Below are 20,700 nucleotides of genomic sequence, written 5' to 3' on the forward strand. Positions count from 1 at the left end.
CAGCTACAAAAATTAATTAAATACTTTTTTGTTGTAAAGAACATGATCTAGTGAGATAGCTTAAAGGTCGAGATCACATATCATTGCTCTCTGATTAAAATTGTCAAAATTGTTCTACGGCTATAGCATCATGAAAGCAGGGGAGAGACGTTGATTAACAAATAGCTGTCTGGATAACTATGTAGACAAGGTAAGGGTTGACAGTAAGGGTCAAAGGTTACCGAATTTAGCTTAAATGTCATTTCTATGTGATAATTTTCATAAGATGAGTGAAATGATGTGATTTAATTTAACACATTATTACACCAATTGGAAAGTATTTCCTACAAAGAGGATTACAGACAGGTCAGTCCTTGGTCTGTGGTAAAGATCAATGAAGTTAATACTGAAAATGAAAGATTTGTTCTTTCGGTTGAGACAGTGGATTCAGCGAGTTGCATTCTAATTGCTCTAGTTCTTTCTGATTGTGTATAACTTCGTGGTTGGACTATAAATCTGTGGTTCTATGACCACTGTTTGGACCCATGTACATTCAGTGTTGCATGGTTAATGCATACACACACACAAACAAAAAAACACACGCACAAACACACACAAACAAATCTCGTATTTCCGATCCCAACACATTTAAAATTGCCTTGTCTAGAACAAAAAAAAAAAACTATTTAAAAGAGTACACTGTATGTGTCAAATTGAGTTATGTAGAAACCAGTCATGTAGACATTACCAATTCAAATACATAGCATACAATGCTGATTAGGGTCAACCGAAAGTCAGGAAGTACGTCTAATGGAAATGTGACACTTTTTCTTTACAACGCAGATCCACATTTCTTGAATACATGAATGGAGTTTCACGGCATTACAAAGGCTAGTTGGGTTTTGTTTTTCAGCATAAGCTCATGATAGCAGCTTTTCATATGGTAATGGTAATGGTTATGGTTTATCTAAAAATTCACTTGCAGCCATGGAGATGGCTGAATAGCAGAATTTTGTACAATATCATATTCCATTTTATGATAACATACATAGTCATACAATCATTCTTCGACTAAAATATAAAACTACACAATTATATATATATATATATATATATATATATATATATGTATATATATAAACATCTGATGACCAAAATATCAAAACTAATCAAATACACTTGTACATACACATTGAAAGAGCTGCGAGGAAAAATTAAACATAATTTTCATGTCACCATCATATTTGAATACACAAACTTATAGACTAAAATATCAAATATTCACAAATCATTATACTTCTCCAATAAATTTTAAAATTTTGTTTATACATGTACTGAAAAAAGTAAGACGGCAGTGATGACATAAGAAACATTAAACACTTGCGTATGGAGGCGGAGAGAGAGAGAAAAACACAGAAGGGGTAGGAAGGAGATAGCGAGAGAGATAGAAAGAGACAGAAGAGAATACTTGGAATGAGATTTAAAAAGATATATAAAATAATGAATCTATTTCTTTTTAATCTTATTTTTTTCCGAATCATTTCAATCCAGATAATCTTTTAATATTACTTTTATCTTTTTAACAATAGTATATAAATATCATTAATAATGATCAAAATTATACAAAAATCGAAATACCTTATCCATATGATATATAAAATCATATATACATGTATATATATATATATAATTATGTATATATATAATTATGTATATATACAATAAATAAATATATATATATGTATATGATTTATATATATATATATATATATATATATATATATATATATATAAATCCTATGTTTGTATGCTTATTGCATATGCGTGGGTAGCCCCCCCCCCCTTATATATGTATAGGGGGGGGGGGCTACCCACGCATATGCAATAAGCATACAAACATAACAACATTCATTTATATTTCACATTTCAATTATTCTCATAACAAAATAATTTTCTGATAATAATCTGATTAAATAAGCTTCACTCATATATATTGTATATTGAGTAAATATGAGTATAAGCTCATATATATATTGTATATTGCATATACATGTATATTTTCATATACATGTATATGCATATTTTTCTCAAGTGAAAGTGTCAAAAGATTATCATTTTTTTATTTGTATTTTCAAAACAAAATATTCATAACCTGTCAATGTATTGTGTGTAGACTGTGCACTTTTGTGCACTAGTCATTTACAGCGTTTAGGATAATTTCTGTGTGTGGTTGTTGTGTGGTGGTGTGTGTGTGCGTGTTTTTTTTTTTGTGCTTTAAGCAAAAAATATATCAATTTGAATTGGAGTGACGCAAATGTAATAACCACCAACTTCACCTCAGTCGCAACCACAAGGATTTACCTCCAAAATGATTCAAAATGAGAGTCAATTCTTCACTCTCAGTTCTCAGATGCAAAGAGGTATACACTTCCCAAAGGATACTGAAGTTACCACGCACGAAGGAAATTAGAATAAACAAATGACATTTTTTTCGAAAATGAGTGTTTAATCTTGTCAAAAATATGAGATAGCCATCCTTGAATTTGACATAACAATATCGACTGATATTATCTTTTCGCACATGAGACATTCAACATGATCAGTGAATTGCCTTGTAGCACTGTTGAACCACTTTCGTAAGCATACATGTAAATCAAATACACGTGTAACATGTTCACAAAAGTTTGACCTTCTTACACTTTGATCAAGGCTACCGGTAAAGCTTCTTTTTTTTGTCTTGATTTTTTTTTCAACAAAAATCTGGCCAAAATCTAATCAGGCGAGTTGATGTTTGGCTACACATTGATGAAAAAAAAAAACACAGACAAAAAGGAGACATTTTTCTGAGTTGTTACAAGAGACATAACAAAGTGATCACATATACACATCTTATCCCATGTCTTATTTGATAATGATAGATTTTGTCATACTGCAATAATGTAACATAATGTATCATGCTATAACATGGCATATAGTATTTCAGATTCTGACGTTCACTTTGAACCCATTTAAAAAGACAAAGCAAAACAAGAAACAAACAAGAACTGAGACACAAATTTTCAAAAAGGATTCAACCCTTAATGTCTTGGGACAATGACAACCGACATTTCTCCTGCAGAGTCACAAATGTGTATCAATTATACTTTTTTTTTCTTTTGAGGAATTGTGAAGTTTTCGTTACTTTCATTCTCGAAGAGAGGTACACTGTGCAAGACGATAATTTCATGGTGCCCACTTTATGCTGAGCATTCTATTACGATCACTCAGTGCATAACATGACACAACAAAAGGAATAAAAAGAAATCATTTTACATGAACTTCATGATACCCAAAAACTAAAGAGTCTAAAACTTGGCAACAAGATCAGTAGCCATTGCTTGTATAAATGTGACCACAATCCCCAATTCTTGCATGAATATTGGTTGCCGATACAATGCTGGATTAAATGCAAGATTCTGTTACATGTATTAACTTTCTCCTTGAAATTTTCTGACCCATATGTATCTCTGACGACCCATCTGAAAATGGTCAATCGGTTATAGAAATCGTTATTTCAAGTTCAAGATCTTAGTTCAACCACTAACCATCACTAAACTATATGGGGCACAAGCTTTTGCAGTGGCAGCAATGAAATGGTCTCCCCTGTTTAGAAACCGTTAATTGTTCCAGAACAATGCTAACAACATTTCATTTTACAATACAATATTTCAACCATTTTGTGTTTCTCCATCATTCAGGTTTTTGTTTCTATTACACTTTCATCCTACAGCACATAGAGATTTCCTTCAGAATGTAATATGGACTAGATGAGAATAGTTTATTATTATTATCATCATTAGTTTTTACTATCATTGTTACATGTATTATCATTATCATCATTTATCCTTTAAAAATTCAAAGAACCCTGCAACAATAATAGAAGGCTAAAGGCTATTACTATAGTATCCCATGGGGATATCATATGTTAAAAGGTACATACATTCTCGAGTTCATAGATATCATGAAGAGTTCATTAGGCCCAACAAATCATATCAACTATATGTATTCCTTGTGGACATTGAAACATTGGCAAAAGTTGAGCTCATTATACATAATAAGAATAAAATCACTAGCAACATTAGCAACAAAATGCAATTTTATTGATTCATTTTCCATGGTCTCAGTTCATATGGAAAGATTATATATGTAGACAAAACCATAATTCATCTACCACTTAAGTCAAACAAAATTTCAATGCTGTTACAGAAATCACACAACACTTATTTCAGCTATATATTTCCAGAAGTTTCTTTGCATATTTTTGTGCAACAATCACACACATTTACTCCATAAAATCTTTTAAATGGAACATCAAAGACACATGCCATATAATTTAGACACAATGCAGGAAGTGTTACATTCCAAAAGAAAGTTTCCATTACTGCAACCATATTTCAATTTATATTGCAACCATTGAGACATCCTGATATTAACTGCAACACACAATATATTCTTATTCAACAATTTCATTGCAATGTCAGTTGTCAAGAGAAAGCAGTTTTCTCAAATTTCAAGTAAGTATAGGATCTCAATCATATTTCATTGCAAAAAGTCCGTCTACGACATAAACACGCTGTCTCCTAATACTACATTTCTAATATTGTGCTCTCAAGCTCTCACAAGCCATCAAATAGTCACTCAGTAATATTGTGCATCTAAAATTCAGACTTCCTACAATTTCAATCTTTATCATATAACACAATAAACTTCACAACTGAGGAAGTTAGTTTATTCTGCTCTTTTTGTTTCAGTGCTGCTGATTAAAAAGTACAGCTGAGTATTTACAAACAAGAGTACATATGACTTTGTTTCCTTTTATTACAGCTGTATGGAACAACAAACAGTTGAATATATGGTGTTGGAGTAGTGATTGTGGATTGGGTAAACACAAAATTTGACTGATATCTGTTGTTGGTGCTATGAATATGAAGACAATGTAAGTACCAGTATTCAAGAGATCTTCTCTAAACAAATGAAAATATGACATGTTAACCAGCAACTCTACCAGTCCACTATGCCTTCATTTGCATTTGAGTTTGAGAGTAATGATAAAGGTGGTACATATAATGATAATAACACCAATATTTATAATGCTGTATTATTCAGCAAATGAGTGCAATGATGAACTAAGCATCTACAAAGCATGCAGCATGCTGCAAAAGTTGACCTGTCTCACAGAAAATGTGTTGATGAAGCAGGTAATCGTATTACACTCACATGGTATAAATAGTACTGCTGTATTTGAAGGCATACATGACAAAAGTGTACAAGTTGGTCCAAGACTTTCTATTTAGTTTTATTTAGTTATGTGCAATTATAAACTTTTGATGGCATATTTCTGCGGTCTAAGCAAAAATTAGGATTTGTTCAGTGATACCCCAGTGGCCATGCAGAATTTATCTGAGAAGAAAATGTAATATATGGTCTGCAAATCTTTAATTTCTTGTTTGTGTATGTGTGTGTGCATGTGTGTGTGTGTGTATGTGTGAAGGTATGAATTAAAGGGCCAGTACAGTACTGGTTGAGGTGGGGATTCATGTTTTGAACATTCCTAAGTGAGACAATGAGAAACCTCTTATGAAATATGAAAGAATATGTAATTTTAAGAAGTATTCAACTTTTATTTGATGTAAATTGGTTTTCAAATGGCTGAGATATCAAAAAAAGTTATTAGGATCTCTTTATTTCACTTTGTTTTTGGATATCTCAGCCATTTCAAAACCGATTTTCATCATAAAAAACTTTTGATACCCCTTAGAATTGCATGCTCTTTGACATATCATAGAGTGGTCTCTGAATATCTCGCAAAACATTAAAAGCTAAATCCTCACCTCGACCAGAACTGTACACACCCTTAATATGAATTAAAACTAGAAGTATCACTGAAGGTGATTAATACCCCTGCTCCAGTGGCCCAGATTTCTATGAAAAGAATTGAACCAGGGTTTGATAAAATGTTATGTGTGTGTGTGTGCCTGTGTGTATGTGTGAAGTACCTTGTGAGTACCTTGTGAGTTTGACTGCTTCACAATTGTGTTAGTTCACTCCACAAGATTTTCAAGGAAATATGCAGTTACCATGGCAACACCTTGTCAGGTACAAACACAAAGAGTGTCTTGCATAACTACACCTATGTAGATTCTTCTAGGCCCTACATACCAAGTTTGAAAGAAATTGCTTAAACACTGTGGAAGTAGTTTGCCCTACAAGGTTTTGGGGAAATTGTTGTTACTATGGTAATGCTTTCTGCAACATACACACACACACAAAAAAAAAAATGTCTTGCACTTCAATGTCATTATGTACACCAAATTTGAGTGCAATTACTTCAAAATTATGGAAGTAGTCCATCCACAAGATTTTCAAGAAAATATGTTGTTATATACATGGCAACGCCTTGTCGGGTACAAATGCAAAGAGTGTCTTGCATAACTACACTTATGGATCATTATACATGCCAAATTTGAAATAAATTGCTTAAATTCTGTGGGAGAAGTTCACTCCACAAGGCTTTGGGAAACTTTTTGTTACCATGGCAATGCTTTCTGCACTGTAGATTTAAGACCCTTAAAGGGCAGGTTAGTTATAAGGGTGAAGTATTAATGAGCACAGTTTGCCCATCTTTTACTCATGCTGCCACCCAACAGGAAAATAATATTGGCAAGGAGAGATTTTGTCACAGAATACTAACAATATAAGCGATGCTAACATTGACAAGTGCAACTATCACAAAATATCACAGTTTTTGTTTGCACACAACACTGGCAAAATTTGTCAATTAGATTTATGTAGCTCTAAATCTGCAATATAAGTCTCTATACTGTACCTGTTTAAAGTACATGCATTTACATTTTCCTTTAATATTTCCATCATTATTTAGAAACATTATATTATACCATAAGGCTACTGCAGCATTTGCGCAATTCCTTCTACACCATGGCTTAGAATAGGAATGAACAATTAATTCCTTTTAAGGAACAGATGTTGTAGAGTATACATGTACTTTGTATGTACATAATTATTCCCGTTATGCGCAAGCCTCTTTTCTTTATATCAGTTACTTGGTCTCATAAAATGTTTTAATTGGATTATGAATTGCACGAACATGTCTACTTAAACTCTCAATAATTTCCTAGATGTATGACCACGTTTGTGGTAAAGACAATGACTTTTTAATAAAGTGTAATAAGGGAATCAAAGCATTTGTTTGGCTTGCTTTGACAATTTGCATCTACAACACATTTCTAAACCATAACTGCTACATTCACATAAGACTAAATTGGCAAAATCATCATAATCTGACATAGATGGGAGTTTGTTGTAAGTATCCAAATGGTTATAAATGACTACAAATAATGGGATATAATGAAATGCAAATTAACCTACAATTAATTCATAATTTTGTTATATTTACACAGCTACAGTGTATCAGAGAAGCATGTTCTGTTCTAGAATAGAGTATTCTGTTATGCAGAGATTTACTGTAAATGATGTTATAGCAACATTGTACATGTAGGCATGTGAAGGCAAGTCAGTAATAAAGAGCATAGCAGTCAATTTGTCTTGCCCTAATTAACAAGGAATAGGACACGTCATCTTACACAAGTATAAAGATTCTAGCTATCCAATTGGTTGACTGTGTATCATGTGACATGCAGGTAAAAGTACCACTGCACAATGTCACTGTTCAATGCATAATTTTTGTCAAATGATTTGGATAATGCACTCTGACATCACCCATTTACATTTACTCCCATGAAAGGCTTTTAATCAACTCACATATCTGCACTGTTGCATCCCTCTGACAAGACAATAACACCTTTGCATGCTCAATCCCTAAATCACCGTCAACAATTTCAACTGACTGTTGCCTTACATACTTTACTATGCCACTATACAATTGCACAACCATTTGCCTTTCATGAGAAATGGCTGCTGTTTCTGTATTTATATTCAAGAATCAATGTGGACCATTATGTGTTGACATCCAAGGCGTTGTATAAAACAAAGAGTGTATACTTCTAACTCAAGCAATGGAAAACAAGATCTATTTAATGAAAGATGAGACCCTCTATTCAACAAGGCCAAGCAACATTGAATAGATTGCCTCATCTGTCGCCTTGTGTGAAATCTTGTACACTTTCAACCATTCACATGTATACTATTCCAGTGACTATGTACATTGTATATACTATCAAGTGTATCAATCATATTTATCTTTGAAGGCACATCAATATCCACTTCAAACCACAAAAACAATTTGATGTAGCAGGTGACAGATATCTTACTCATTTCAATTGCTTTGTTTGTTTGTTGATATCCTCATGGTATAAATTCACAATTCTTAACCCATTGAGGACGGTTTGATTTTGCTACAACACGCATTTCCCACAGATGCATGCCCGAGTATACTGTACTTGGGACTCGTCCTCTACGGGTTAAGGATGTCTTCAAAGACTGACTAAAGAGAAAGTAAAATGCTACAAAGAAATATTAAAAAGCAGAGAGAAAATACACATATAGTAAATGACATAATGCTTCCATGTATCTGCATGGGTTAAATTTGCAATAAACTGGATTATTCATTTGACTTATATTGTAATGATAATGATAATGATAATGGGCATCCTTTAGCAAAAAACAATGAACAGGCAGATTGTTTCCATAGTAATTCATTCAACTGAGATAATACAGCAAACCATTAATGTACATTGTTAGTGTCACTCATTGTATCAGGCAAGTGTAATATCATTATTACTACAAACCATGCACAACTTCAAAGCAATTAAACTTCATGTATGACATTCCATGAACTAATGTAATACCACTTGGCAATGCAATGAACATTACAAGGATGCCCATCTCTATTTCACCCAATATATATGGGCTACAGGGTGTGTCATGTTCAAAATTTATGGAGAAGGATAGTAAGTTGAAGGCAGTAGATACTGCATGTAAAACAAGGAATGTTCGCGTACATTTTAAATTTTTGCGAGAGCCAAGATTCGCAAAATTAAAATGCATGTCACAGTTCATGTCAACACTATATGCATTGAATGTTAGAGGCAACTTTCATGCCGCGACAAAGGCCTTCAGCTCCAATTGGCAAAAATTTCATGCTGCAAAAATATCTTGTTTTACAGTAAATTTTATATTTTATCTTCCAACAAGTCATACCATTGATGCCTCATGCAGGCGCAATAAATGAATGAGGTGCACTACTGAGCAGTTGGCTGCGTATACAATCAATCCAGTGCAGGACAAGCGGCACCTAGAATCACTTCATTGCTCTGAAGCAATCTCAAAGTCAACCTTCTTCCACTTGTTGAAGGTCTTTTCTTCCAGACTTCCGTCATCCAGCTGGTATTGAAACACAAGGCTTTTCAGCAACAGGTTGTGGCCTGGTTTGTAAACTCCTCCTCGAAGAAACTCAATGGCTTGACCCAACTGATTGCCACATTTCCCGCAGTTTACTGTCCCTACATTGGGTTCAGACAACATAGAAAGCCAAATAAATGTAATAGGTAAGTTTCAGGCTGCAAGATGACAAGTTTATGGTCAAGAATCATACCAACTGCCATTGTCATTTCAAGGACTCAGATATGGTTGCAAACTGCTATACTACTGCTATAAGACAGTCCTGTGCTGTTTTCAAATAAATGTTTGTACAGTTGTATTACTGTATGAGTAACACCAGTTCAAACAAGTGTAAAACATTCTTCTTCTTTTTTTAAATGACACTTCCCCTTGGTTCTTAAAAAGTGTGGTGTTCATAGCAATTGAAAAGTTTCAAATCATGTTCAAATTGACATTGAATAAAATAAATTCAAATAAATAAAATACTAATAACTTACATCATATAAAGTAAGAATTCTAAGGAAATTCAGAGTTTTCACACTTTTGCGTGGGTGCTTTGCACAAGCGATGCAGGTCAAAGTAAACAACACTATTGAAATTAGGAGTTGATAATGCATATACCTAAAAATTTTCCCACTGACCAGCACACTATAACTTAATTTATTTTTTTCTTTTGTAAGAAAGTAAAAAAAAAATATGAAGTGTGTCACCCACATGGAGCATTACAATAGTGTGATGACATCACACATTTGTAAAGCTCTAATGACACTGTGATAATATCTTTTATTGAGAAAAGGTAGTAAGTTGCTAAATTTATGATATTCTTTAACGTATCTATATAGACCAGTAACATGACTGTAAGGCAGACATCCAAGTGGCATATAATGTATTTGCAACAGATATCTTGCTTTTCATTTTATGTCAAATTCTTATGAATCTTTCAATATTCTGTCCATTTAATTCAATTTTATTCCAGCAGTGTCCATGGAAGTATTCAGGAATGCAGTCATATGAGAGACATATGACATATCATCTAATGGAAAATGACAGCTTGTAGAATGAATACTGAATTATTTGAATGATAAGCATTTCCAGTATCATTACATTCTTGGCTCTATATCAAGACCTAACTCAGATTTTTCGTCAATCAAATATGTTGAAGAAAGGATGATATTCAATTACATTATATTCTTCATGATATATCTTTACAGGAGTCAGGTGGGAACAAGCTATTTAAGAAAATGTAAAAGTAAAGACATTTTATTTGAGATACATAGAGTCACCATAAAAATGACAATGCTATAAGAATCACTACCTGCCATTAGTGCCAGTTTCAGGCCATGTTTAGATAACTCTAGCTCTAAAGCTAGAGTCAAAGAGTATAAAGTTACATTAAGATGGGGCATACGACTTACTTTTTTGTACATCTGTCTCCATCCACAAGGGTACATAAGGTGTGAAAAGAAAAGAGCCTATAGATATTTCCTTCTGTACTTCCCTACAATTGGGACAAATGCATAGATGTTTACAACTGCTTTACTGCACTCACCGACTGTTCTTGACTCTCTGAATTCTCTGGGAATACTGAATCTCCTGATCCTGGTTCGTTCTGAGATGGTGCCATCAAGACAGGTATAGTTGGACAGTCTGCGCTCAATGTCCTTTGCATGGCAAACAAAGGCCCTGCAGTCTTTCTGATTGCACAAGACTTTGACGTTAGATGCACTATGAGAAGACTTGTGGGCCTGGGTCTTTGCCTCCTTCTCTTCCACATTCTGGATGATAGTCAGCTGAGAACAGAGAATTCACCAATATAGGTATTTTTGTCTTTCTCTCATGCTTGCATGCAGAATAAGAACATTTACAGTCTCGATTAACAAGACTAAACATCATCGCCGAAAGTGGAGAATAATCTTATCCAGATGTTAAACTTGCAAAGATATGTCATAACTTAATAGAATAGTCCATGAATGTTGCTTTGTGGTTCATTTAACAAATTAAATGTACAATGAGAAAGTTTTGAAATATTTTGGCAAAATGTTATCCTACTGACGTTTTATTTGAATTATTGATGATTTTACAATGTCCACAGAAATGCAACAGCCAATCAATATCATTATGGACTCTCCGTAACATTTTTCACAGCAAATATCCCTTAATTTAAATTAATCATGTTCTCCTCAAATAGATAATGTATTGACAACTCAGCAATAACGGCAATGGCAATACTGTTCTCATTCTATGACTAAAAACTAGAAGAGAAAGTACTGTACATGCAAAACAATGCACAAATATCACAATTCACCAAAAAACAATAATGTGCAAAAACATCACCTCTAAAAAGACAAATAAGAAGCAGAAGATTAGGGGGTTTGGGCCCCCTGGGGGCCCCCCAGGTGGGCCATGGTGCCCATTTGAACAAATTGAGATCCTATCCCCCAGGGATGCTACCTACCAAGTTTGGTGAAAATCAGACATGGCGATCTCAAAGTGGAGATGAAAATGTACAATTTAGGCCCCATTGGGACCCCTCCCCACCCCCTCCCCTGGGTCCCAAGGGGGGTACCCCTGATTCCCCCATGAAGAAATTTAAAACTACAGTCATCAATGTACTTACTCATAGTATCAACTAAGCCCTATCACTTCTGGTTCTAGAAAAGAAGATTTTTAAAGATTCCTTAATTTTAGGGGTTTTGGGCCCCCTAGGGCCCCCCAGGTGGACCATGGTGCCCATTTCAACACAAGGCAATCGCCAAATTGTGTCTCGCCCATTCGCGTACAAGGAATTTATATTTTTTATAACTCCCAGAAGTTGATTGACCTGCCTATGACCTTTGACCTTGTGGTGACCTTCAACACCCTAAGGGACATTTACCATCCAAGTTTGGTCACAAACGGACAAAGGGATCAAAAGTAATGAGCCATAATCGAAACGCGCCATAAAAACTTAACATTGGGCCCTAAAAATTTGTTGACCCTTCCTGTGACCTTTGACCTTGTGATGACCTTTAACTCCCCAAGGGACAGCTACTGTCCAAGTTTGGTCACAAACGGACATAGGGATCAAAAGTTATGAGCCACAATCAAAATGCGCCCTAAAAACATAACATTGGGCCCTAAAAGTTTGTTGACCCCTGTCTGTGACCTTTAACCTTGTGACGACCTTCACCTCCCCAAGGGACATCTTCCATCCAAGTTTGGTCAGAAACGGACAAAGGGATCAAAAGTTATGAGCCATAAACGAAATGCGCCCTAAAAACTTAACATTGGGCCCTAAAAGTTTGTTGACCCCTGTCTGTAACCTTTGACCTTGTGGTTACCTTCAATTTCCCAAGAGACATCTACCATCACCCAAGTTTGATTGCCATTGTAGCAACATGTGCTGAGTTACGTGTGATAAGAGAGTCTTGCAAGTAAACTTTAACATATGACCTCAAATGACCTTTGACCATATCATGCGACTTCTTACGGCACTATAACATGAAGGTACCCCCAGTGCATCCATCACCCAAGTTTGATTGCCATTGTAGCAACATGTGTCGAGTTACATGTGATAAGAGAGTCTTGCAAGTAAACTTTAACGTATGACCTCAAATGACCTTTGACCTTATCCTGTGACCTCCAACGGCACCATAACATGAAGGTACCCCAAGTGCATCTATGACCCAAGTTAGGTTGTAATCCAAGCAACTTATGTGAAGTTATTTGTCAAAAGAGAGTCTTGCAGGTAAACTTTAACATAGAAAAGAGAGTCTTGCACATACTCTTTAATATATGACCTCAAATGACCTTTGACATCATCACATGACCTCTGACAACACTATAACATGAAGATACCCCTAGTGCTTCTATCACCCAAGTGTGGCTGCCATTGCTGTAACAGTTGCCAAGTTATGCATCATAAGAGAGTCTTGCAGGTAAACTTTAACATTTGTGACGGACGACGGACGGACCACAGACGACGGACGGACCACGGACGGACCACGGACGACGGACGGACGACGGACGGACGACGGACGGACGACGGACGGACGACGGACGGATGCCATTTGGATCCCTTAGTCTCGCCTTCACCTTCGGTGGGCGAGACAAAAATGAGATCCTATCCCCCTAGGGGTGCTACATGCCAAGTTTGGTGAAAATCGGTCATGGGGTTCTCAAGAAGAAGATGAAAATGTAAAAAGTTTACGCACGACGGACGCCGGATGAAGAGCGATCGCAATAGCTCACTTGAGCCTTCGGCTCAGGTGAGCTAAAAAAAAGAAGAAATGTCATTATTGCTACTAGTATGTCTCTGACATATCACACTATTCTCCCAGTAGGTCTGTAGTACAGTTTAACAGAGTGAGATGACAGTTTCGTTTTTGGCTAAAAACTGAAATGGCATGTTTGAAAGTTTGTGTCACAACCCTACATGTTTTGAGTGTTCATACATTCACTGAACTAGATTTCATTTGGTTGGCTAAATTGTTTCAGAGAGCAAACATTCACGAATTTAAGCATTTTCACTTTACCTTTGACCCTCTAAATTGTAGCATTTTCACTTGACCTTTGACCCAACGGCCCAACCCTTTCCCTAGAGAGTCTTTATCTTTCAATACAAGTATATATATCAAGTTTAAAGAAAATACCTTTAGGCATTGCATAGATATTGGAAAAATATTGAACTTTGGTTTTAAGATGGCTAGGAAAAAGCTGTGGAATTCAAACATGAGTAATGGTAATGAAGCAAAAAACTTACCTGTCTCTGTGCTAGCTGCCTGCGCCATTCCCTGGGATCCATCTCCTTTGCTTGCTTGATGGCCTCATCCATTTTCACTATCCTTTCTCGGTTCTGGTATTCTCGTCTCTGATTTAGAGAGCCACTGTTGAGAGAGAACCAAGAAGTTGTCTTCATTCTTGTTCTAATTATGCCATTTCACTTCTTCTTCTTCTTCTTTTTTGGCCATTTTCTGACAACTTCTTCAAAACAGTTGAGGTGACACTGAGGCTCCTGGCAGTCAGTGCCTGGGGTTCAGCTCACAGGATTCTGAGATAAGGGTCCATTGTTGGTCATCAAGGAGCAAAATGGACATTTTATCCATGAAGGCTTATCTTTACTATGATTAAGATTCATATGATTGGAAACTGGTAAAGATTCCTTTACTTTCTGACACTGTTTCACTTCAAAAGCAAATGAAGATTTTGAGATAAGCATACAAAATCATACCATTTTGAGTTGTGTCAGTAAGTGTATGCATAAAGTAAGGGTTTATCTTGAACTACATTAATCTGCAGGTAATGGTCGATTCTTTCCAACTTCAGCTCCAGATACACTTTCAACCAAAAAATAAGGTAATGCAGATATTCCTTGACACACTTTTTTCAATTGTACAAATATAACCAGTATGAATTCTGTGCTCCTTCAGAGATATTGATATCAATTGTATCTCATACTTGTGTTGATGGGATTTTTGTTAATTGAATCTTTAATACCACAGTATCCTCACAATGTCCTTTCTACATCACATGAGAAATTAAAATCAGTGGGAAACACACAGCACAGCTAAACTCTGAATATATCCACTGAATATCTTACTAGTGCAAAGGTGCATGTTTTCCAGAAATGCATTTATTTATAGGCTTCAAACAATCAGTGGAAGAACTCCAGCAATAGATTTCAACCTAGCGAACATGCCAACTTGGATTTCTGGGGTAACATCACATTAAAATCAGTCTTGCATGCAAGAAAAAGTCTACCAAAATCAAGAGGCACAATAACTGTAGGTATGTCGACCCATGAAATGGCATGTTCAGGGTTGTTCTCTTCAAAGCAACGTTCTCCAACAGCTAGAATCAAGTGTGACTTGCCTTTCTACAATCAAAAAGCACATGGACTTCTCTGCCCTAGCCCTGCCCTTGGACTGCACTGTGCCAATCTCATTGCTGACAAAGTTGTAGCGAATGATGGCGTTGCAGGCAGGAATGTTGAGACCTTCTTGCACGATATCAGTCGCAACGAGAAGGTTTGCTCTGTCTGGGTGGTCCTCATTATCTGTCATTGAAAAACAAAAACAAAAACAAAAACAAAACATTAACCTGAGTGAAACATCTTAAAGTCCAGTGACAAACAGCATATTGCAGTAAGACTGTGCTGGCTATGTTGCATATATGATTAATATTACACTTAACAAAAACCCACAAGTTTATTCTGGATTTTTTTAGCCTGCCATCTATTAACATGGAGAGAGAACATTACATAATTGCAGTGAAGTGAGTAAATAATTCATCACTGACAAATGAAAGTACTTTAGTTATTTGGTAACTCAGTTTTGTCTAAAAATGAATATTCTAAGACAAGGGTTTGAAATTAATCCCTCAACATTTTAAGCACAAAAAAAAATATTACTTCTGATTACTTAAAGGTAAGTGTCCGGGTACTGACCATCTCTGAAGCGGTCAAGAGCTGCCTCCTGCTTGGCCTCGGTCTGTCCTGCATCAACCTCCTTGCTCTGTCCAACAATACGAACTGGACGAACTATCTCTTGAAGATCTTGGCTTTCTTTAATGAATTCAAGGAGGGCCAATGTAGCAAACCTGGTCCGTGCCAATACGATCGCTACACATGCATAGATGACAAAATGTTCAGTCAATTACAGGGCAGTTATAGTCTGTCAATATGTAACATTTTTAATCCAAATATACACATTTCTGTTTACAGCTCCTTCTCTTTTAACATTAAAATCATACAGGAAAAAGAGAGAAACCACTTTCACAGACAAGCACAACTAAAATCAGTAGAGATGTGGGCATTTGGCCTCTTTGTTTCTTCATAAAAGAAAAAAAAACTAACAAACTAACAATATCAGAGCTCATTCCTTTGGACACATAAAGTTGTCCATTATGACATTTTGCAGTCAATATAATGAGACAAGAATGCTATTCTCTCCAATACTTTTAAATAACCATAAATATGGCGTACTAATCACATCCGTGCATTAAAGGGTGTGTACAGTTCTGGTAGAGGTGAGGATTTAGCTTTTAACGTTTTGCGAGATATTCAGAAACCACTCTATGAGATGTCAAAGAGCATGCAATTGTAAGGGGTATCAAAAGTTTATTTGATGAAAATCGGATTTGAAATGGCTGAGATATCCAAAAACAAGGCGAAACAAAGAGATCCTAATAAAAGGCATGGCATGTTGCCTTTTATCATTATCACTTTTTTGATATCTCAGCCATTTGAAAACCAATTTTCATCAAATAAACGTTGACTCCTGCTTCAAATTACATGCTCTTTTATATTTCATAAGAGGTTTCTCATTATCTCACTTAGAAATGTAATAAACCTGAATCCCCACCTCAACCAGTACTATACAGTCCCTTTGACTGCAGTGCACTCCTTTTTCTGGCTGTCGGGGGGAGAAGAAAAAAATAACAGCCAGCCGACGAGCACAGATAATGCCTGGCAAAAGGCCGAGATGCTGCCGACATGTTGCTTTAATTCAGTTAAATGTTTAGAGGAGAAAATGTGTTGATTTTTGTGCAATAAGGAAAAGGAAATACACCGAAGAATGCCTAATAACAAGGAAATTATTTCACCAACATTCGGTGTAGGACTATGTATCACTGAGTAAGAGAAAATGAACAAATAGAAGAAGGGTTTGTTCTCCATCATTTGGTTGTTGTAATATTTTAATTGTATGGCAATGGCTAATTCTTTTGGCTGTTTGGGGGTCTATTTATTCTTGTTCTTTTAAATCAGAAAAGCAATAAAGAAAAGTGGAGAAATATTTAAAGCAATAAATAAGCTTAATGCTTAGTTTGAAATTGTTCCTTTTTTTTTCTTTGTGATGTTCGATACACCTAAGGTACATTGTCCGTACACTATATGCAGACATGTAGTAGGTATTGGCTGCAAGGGTGTATAAACTGCATCCTCTTTTTTTCAAAAATTTTCAAAATTTTATCATGTCCCAACTTCCTAATTTTTTATCCAATTTTGATCACTTTTACGCTGTAATTTTTGCACTGATCGTAAATGAAACTTGACAATCTCTAAAAAACATTGCTATCAACAAGCCTTTTACAATTAAATGTTCACATGCATGCATGTGTATTACACTTGGTCATTGCATCATAGTGCTTGTTTTTCCTTTGCCCCCTCCCCTCCCCCCCCAAAAAATAGAATACATTTTGCCATCCTTACACAAAACTTTTATCAAAGTATAGCAATTATATTTTTACCAATTTAATACACTGTGAATCTTTAACCACAGTATAATTCTTTTATGAAGGACATGAATAATAATACCTTTCGACTTTGGTTCTTTTTGGAAGACATGTTTGACGAGTTCTTGCAGGTAAAGGAGTTTTGGATTACCCAAAGGATCATCCCTCTCTGCTAGCTCCCTCAACTCTGGCAAATTTTTCTCATAGATGAGGCGGCAGTTTCTTCCAGTCGTTGTAACACCAATGCTAGACCTTGTCGATAACTCGAATGTTTCAACTGCTTGGACGGCGTCTGTGGCCCGTAAGTCCTCATAGACCATGAGAGCAAGGTTGAGGTGGAAGAGGTATGATGCGCAGGCATATAGGTCTTCATTGTGACCTTCTGCCTGGGATCGTATAGTGGCTATCCAGCATTCATAGTCTTGAGTCCCTTTCGGTGACATCTGGTCATTTTCAATGTCCATACTCAAGTATTTGGAAAGTAGATGGTTTTCAATATCTTCCATAGTTTCCTTCAAGAGTTGTACGAAACGTCTGCTGATATCTGTCTCATCCTTTTTTGGAGTGGCAACTATTTTGTCTGCTTCGGGAGGCTTGTTCTTTTCCTTCAGTTCTTCAATATTCTCTGGCTTTTCAACAACCTTCACCCCTAAACAGTCCAGGTTTGCACACAATGTGACAATGTGACTGTGGGCATCATCAGAAGTGCCAGTACCAATGGAAGCAGTGAGACCTGGGAAGATTGAACAGGTTAAGTATCAGTGAATTGATTTCACCAATATCATTCACCATGCAAAAAACAAAAAACAAACGAGAAAAAAAAAACGGTAATAAGAATGATACTTGAAATTGTAAGAGCAGCTTGAATATTATTGCTACCTAATGATAAAAAAGTTCATCAAACGAATGCTAATATTGTTACAGACATCTGGATTATGATCAATTTGTTCTTATTTTTGGAATTTACAAATGACAATTTAAAGGGAAAGCATGATTCTCACAGGCCTACAGAACTGTCAATTTTTGCTCCAAAATGTATACTTATGCATTAGAGATGATGCACGAAAGACAGTCTAACAACGCAATTTCTGTTGGGCAACAACAAAAATGTGAAATACATGCAAACCAAATAGGTTTGCTAGAAAAACTACGGTTTCTGATCATACCCTAACAGTTGCTACATTTTTTTTTTTTTTATAATCAAGTATTGATAATAAACAACTTTGGCCACAGTAGTATCCACCAATCTTCCACACAAGAGTGAATCACATACAGTTTGTTGGAAAATGTGACTGGTTGGGAGATGATTGATCACCATGTAACATTCTACTTACCCTCTATTAAAAAAGGGAAGGGCAGTACAGGAGAAAAATTTTAATACACAAAATTGATACATTCTAAACTATTTGTCTAATTTTGATGAAACCTTAATTGTTCTTTTGTTCAACTTTGCCCTACTGATGAAAGCCAACTTGAACATTTAGTGGATTTCATAATAATCTTGTAAATAATGCATGCATTCATCTCACCAATGACTTGTGGAAGCCCTTTTTGTGGTAGTCCCACCTGCCATTTGCCAGCAGCAACTTTCTCTGCAAGAAGCACCTTCTTGTCTTTCAAGTACTGCCTCATAATTTCATTGTAGGGATGATTGAGAGTTGTGTGATGGCATTCATCAAACACAATCATTGAAGCATCAGATAGATAAAACTGCCCTTGGATGAGTGCATTAACAAGGACTTGTGCTGTTATCATCAGTACTCTGACATTGCCCCTATTGAAGACACTGCTGAACTGCTCCCCTGGCCCGAGTGCAGCCACAGTTCCTGGTGCAAATAACTCCTGGAAAGCTTCACGCTGCTGCTTCTTCAAATGCCTGGTTGGTACAATGAATATTGCTTTAAAGTCTTCTTCACGGCCTTCCTGTTTCTTTTCCAGCATTTGTTGGTAGCAAATATTTGCCACTGTGATCGTCTTACCAGATCCAGTGGGAGCACAAATGATGTAGCTCCTTCCTTTTATGCCTGGATCAGCAAGTTCATGTTGGTACCCTCGAAGTGTAGTCTTTGTACTGTCCTTGGTTGAAGCATTAAAATTCAGTTCCACTTTTGGTCTTGAGATAATCTCTTCCCTTTTTGCAAATGACTCTGCCTGACCTGGAGATTCTGAGTCCTTTGTTGTATCTGTACCAAGTCTGCTGCCAACAAGATCCTCACCAAATCTTGCTGAAACCTCCTTGGTTGGGATCAAAAACTGAAGTTTACTAGTGTGACCTCCATGCAGCAACTCACTATCAAGTTCTACAGCAGAGGATTTGCTGAGTTCAAGTGAAGCAGAATCCTTCACTACATCTGGAGTGAGCCCTGAAATTGGATGATTCTGACTTTCAGCATCAATTTCTGTCTCCTGATGCAAAGGTGACTGAGGAACCTTGTCACGTTCATCGGTTCCAAGCAAGAGTTCCATATCTGACAGTGACATACTTTTCATGGCATTCATTGTTTGTTCAAGGGTGGAAGATGGCTGCACCTGCAATGGCAATGTTTGATTTGATGGTGTAGAGACACTAATTTGGGCAGAAAGCTGCTGCGTTGGCGCGGTATCAACAGGTCGAGATTCTGATATAAGTAAATGTGATTCAGAGACACTTCCCTCATTTCCAGCACCAGATCCTTTAGCGCTGTGAGGAGGTGGTACTGAATGGTGCATGCTCTGTGGTGCTACATCACTTCCTGGTTCCTTGCTGCGCAGAGGAGATGGCCTGCTGATCAGATTCTGATGGTCTTGAGTTTGCCCAGAGGGGGCAAGAACCCTTTGTCCATTACAGCTGGCAATTTGTGTCTGAGGTGGAGACTTCTCTTGATCACCAAACTGAGGTAGTACAGCTGGAGACTTGGCCGTTGATGCTGTTGATGGTGATGCCCCCACCTCTGGCTGCTTCCTTGGTGATGGGGATGCTTGCATGCCTTGAGGCTGTGCTCGAAAGTTTGATGGTGGAGAACTCTGGCCCTCTGGTGTGTGCATTTTGGCCTTGTATTCTAAGAATGCTGAAACAAAATGGGAAGACACCACATCAGTATTTCTAACATGAGAGATATGCATGCCCAGTGCATT

General features: G+C 36.4%; 1 protein-coding gene across 1 annotated transcript; it reads right to left on the bottom strand.

Annotated features, from left to right (window-relative positions):
- Nucleotides 1–2,480: 2,480 nt before the first annotated feature.
- On the bottom strand, nt 2,481–19,320 carry LOC139742821 (ATP-dependent RNA helicase DHX58-like). The gene is made up of 7 exons (XM_071653336.1): nt 19,116–19,320; nt 17,669–18,319; nt 15,800–15,973; nt 15,226–15,409; nt 14,117–14,240; nt 10,925–11,165; nt 2,481–9,497 (listed from the first exon to the last, which is right to left on the bottom strand). Exons 1-7 carry the CDS (start codon nt 19,273–19,275, stop codon nt 9,301–9,303), a joined length of 1,731 nt encoding a protein of 576 aa, XP_071509437.1. The 5' UTR covers nt 19,276–19,320; the 3' UTR covers nt 2,481–9,300.
- Between the last annotated feature and the right edge of the window lie 1,380 nt (nt 19,321–20,700).

Source organism: Diadema antillarum, unplaced genomic scaffold (genome assembly GCF_040938485.1).
Source record: "Diadema antillarum isolate AM-2024a unplaced genomic scaffold, OU_Dant_1.0 seq00001022_RagTag, whole genome shotgun sequence".
In the NCBI taxonomy this organism is placed as follows: Eukaryota; Metazoa; Echinodermata; class Echinoidea; order Diadematoida; family Diadematidae; genus Diadema; species Diadema antillarum.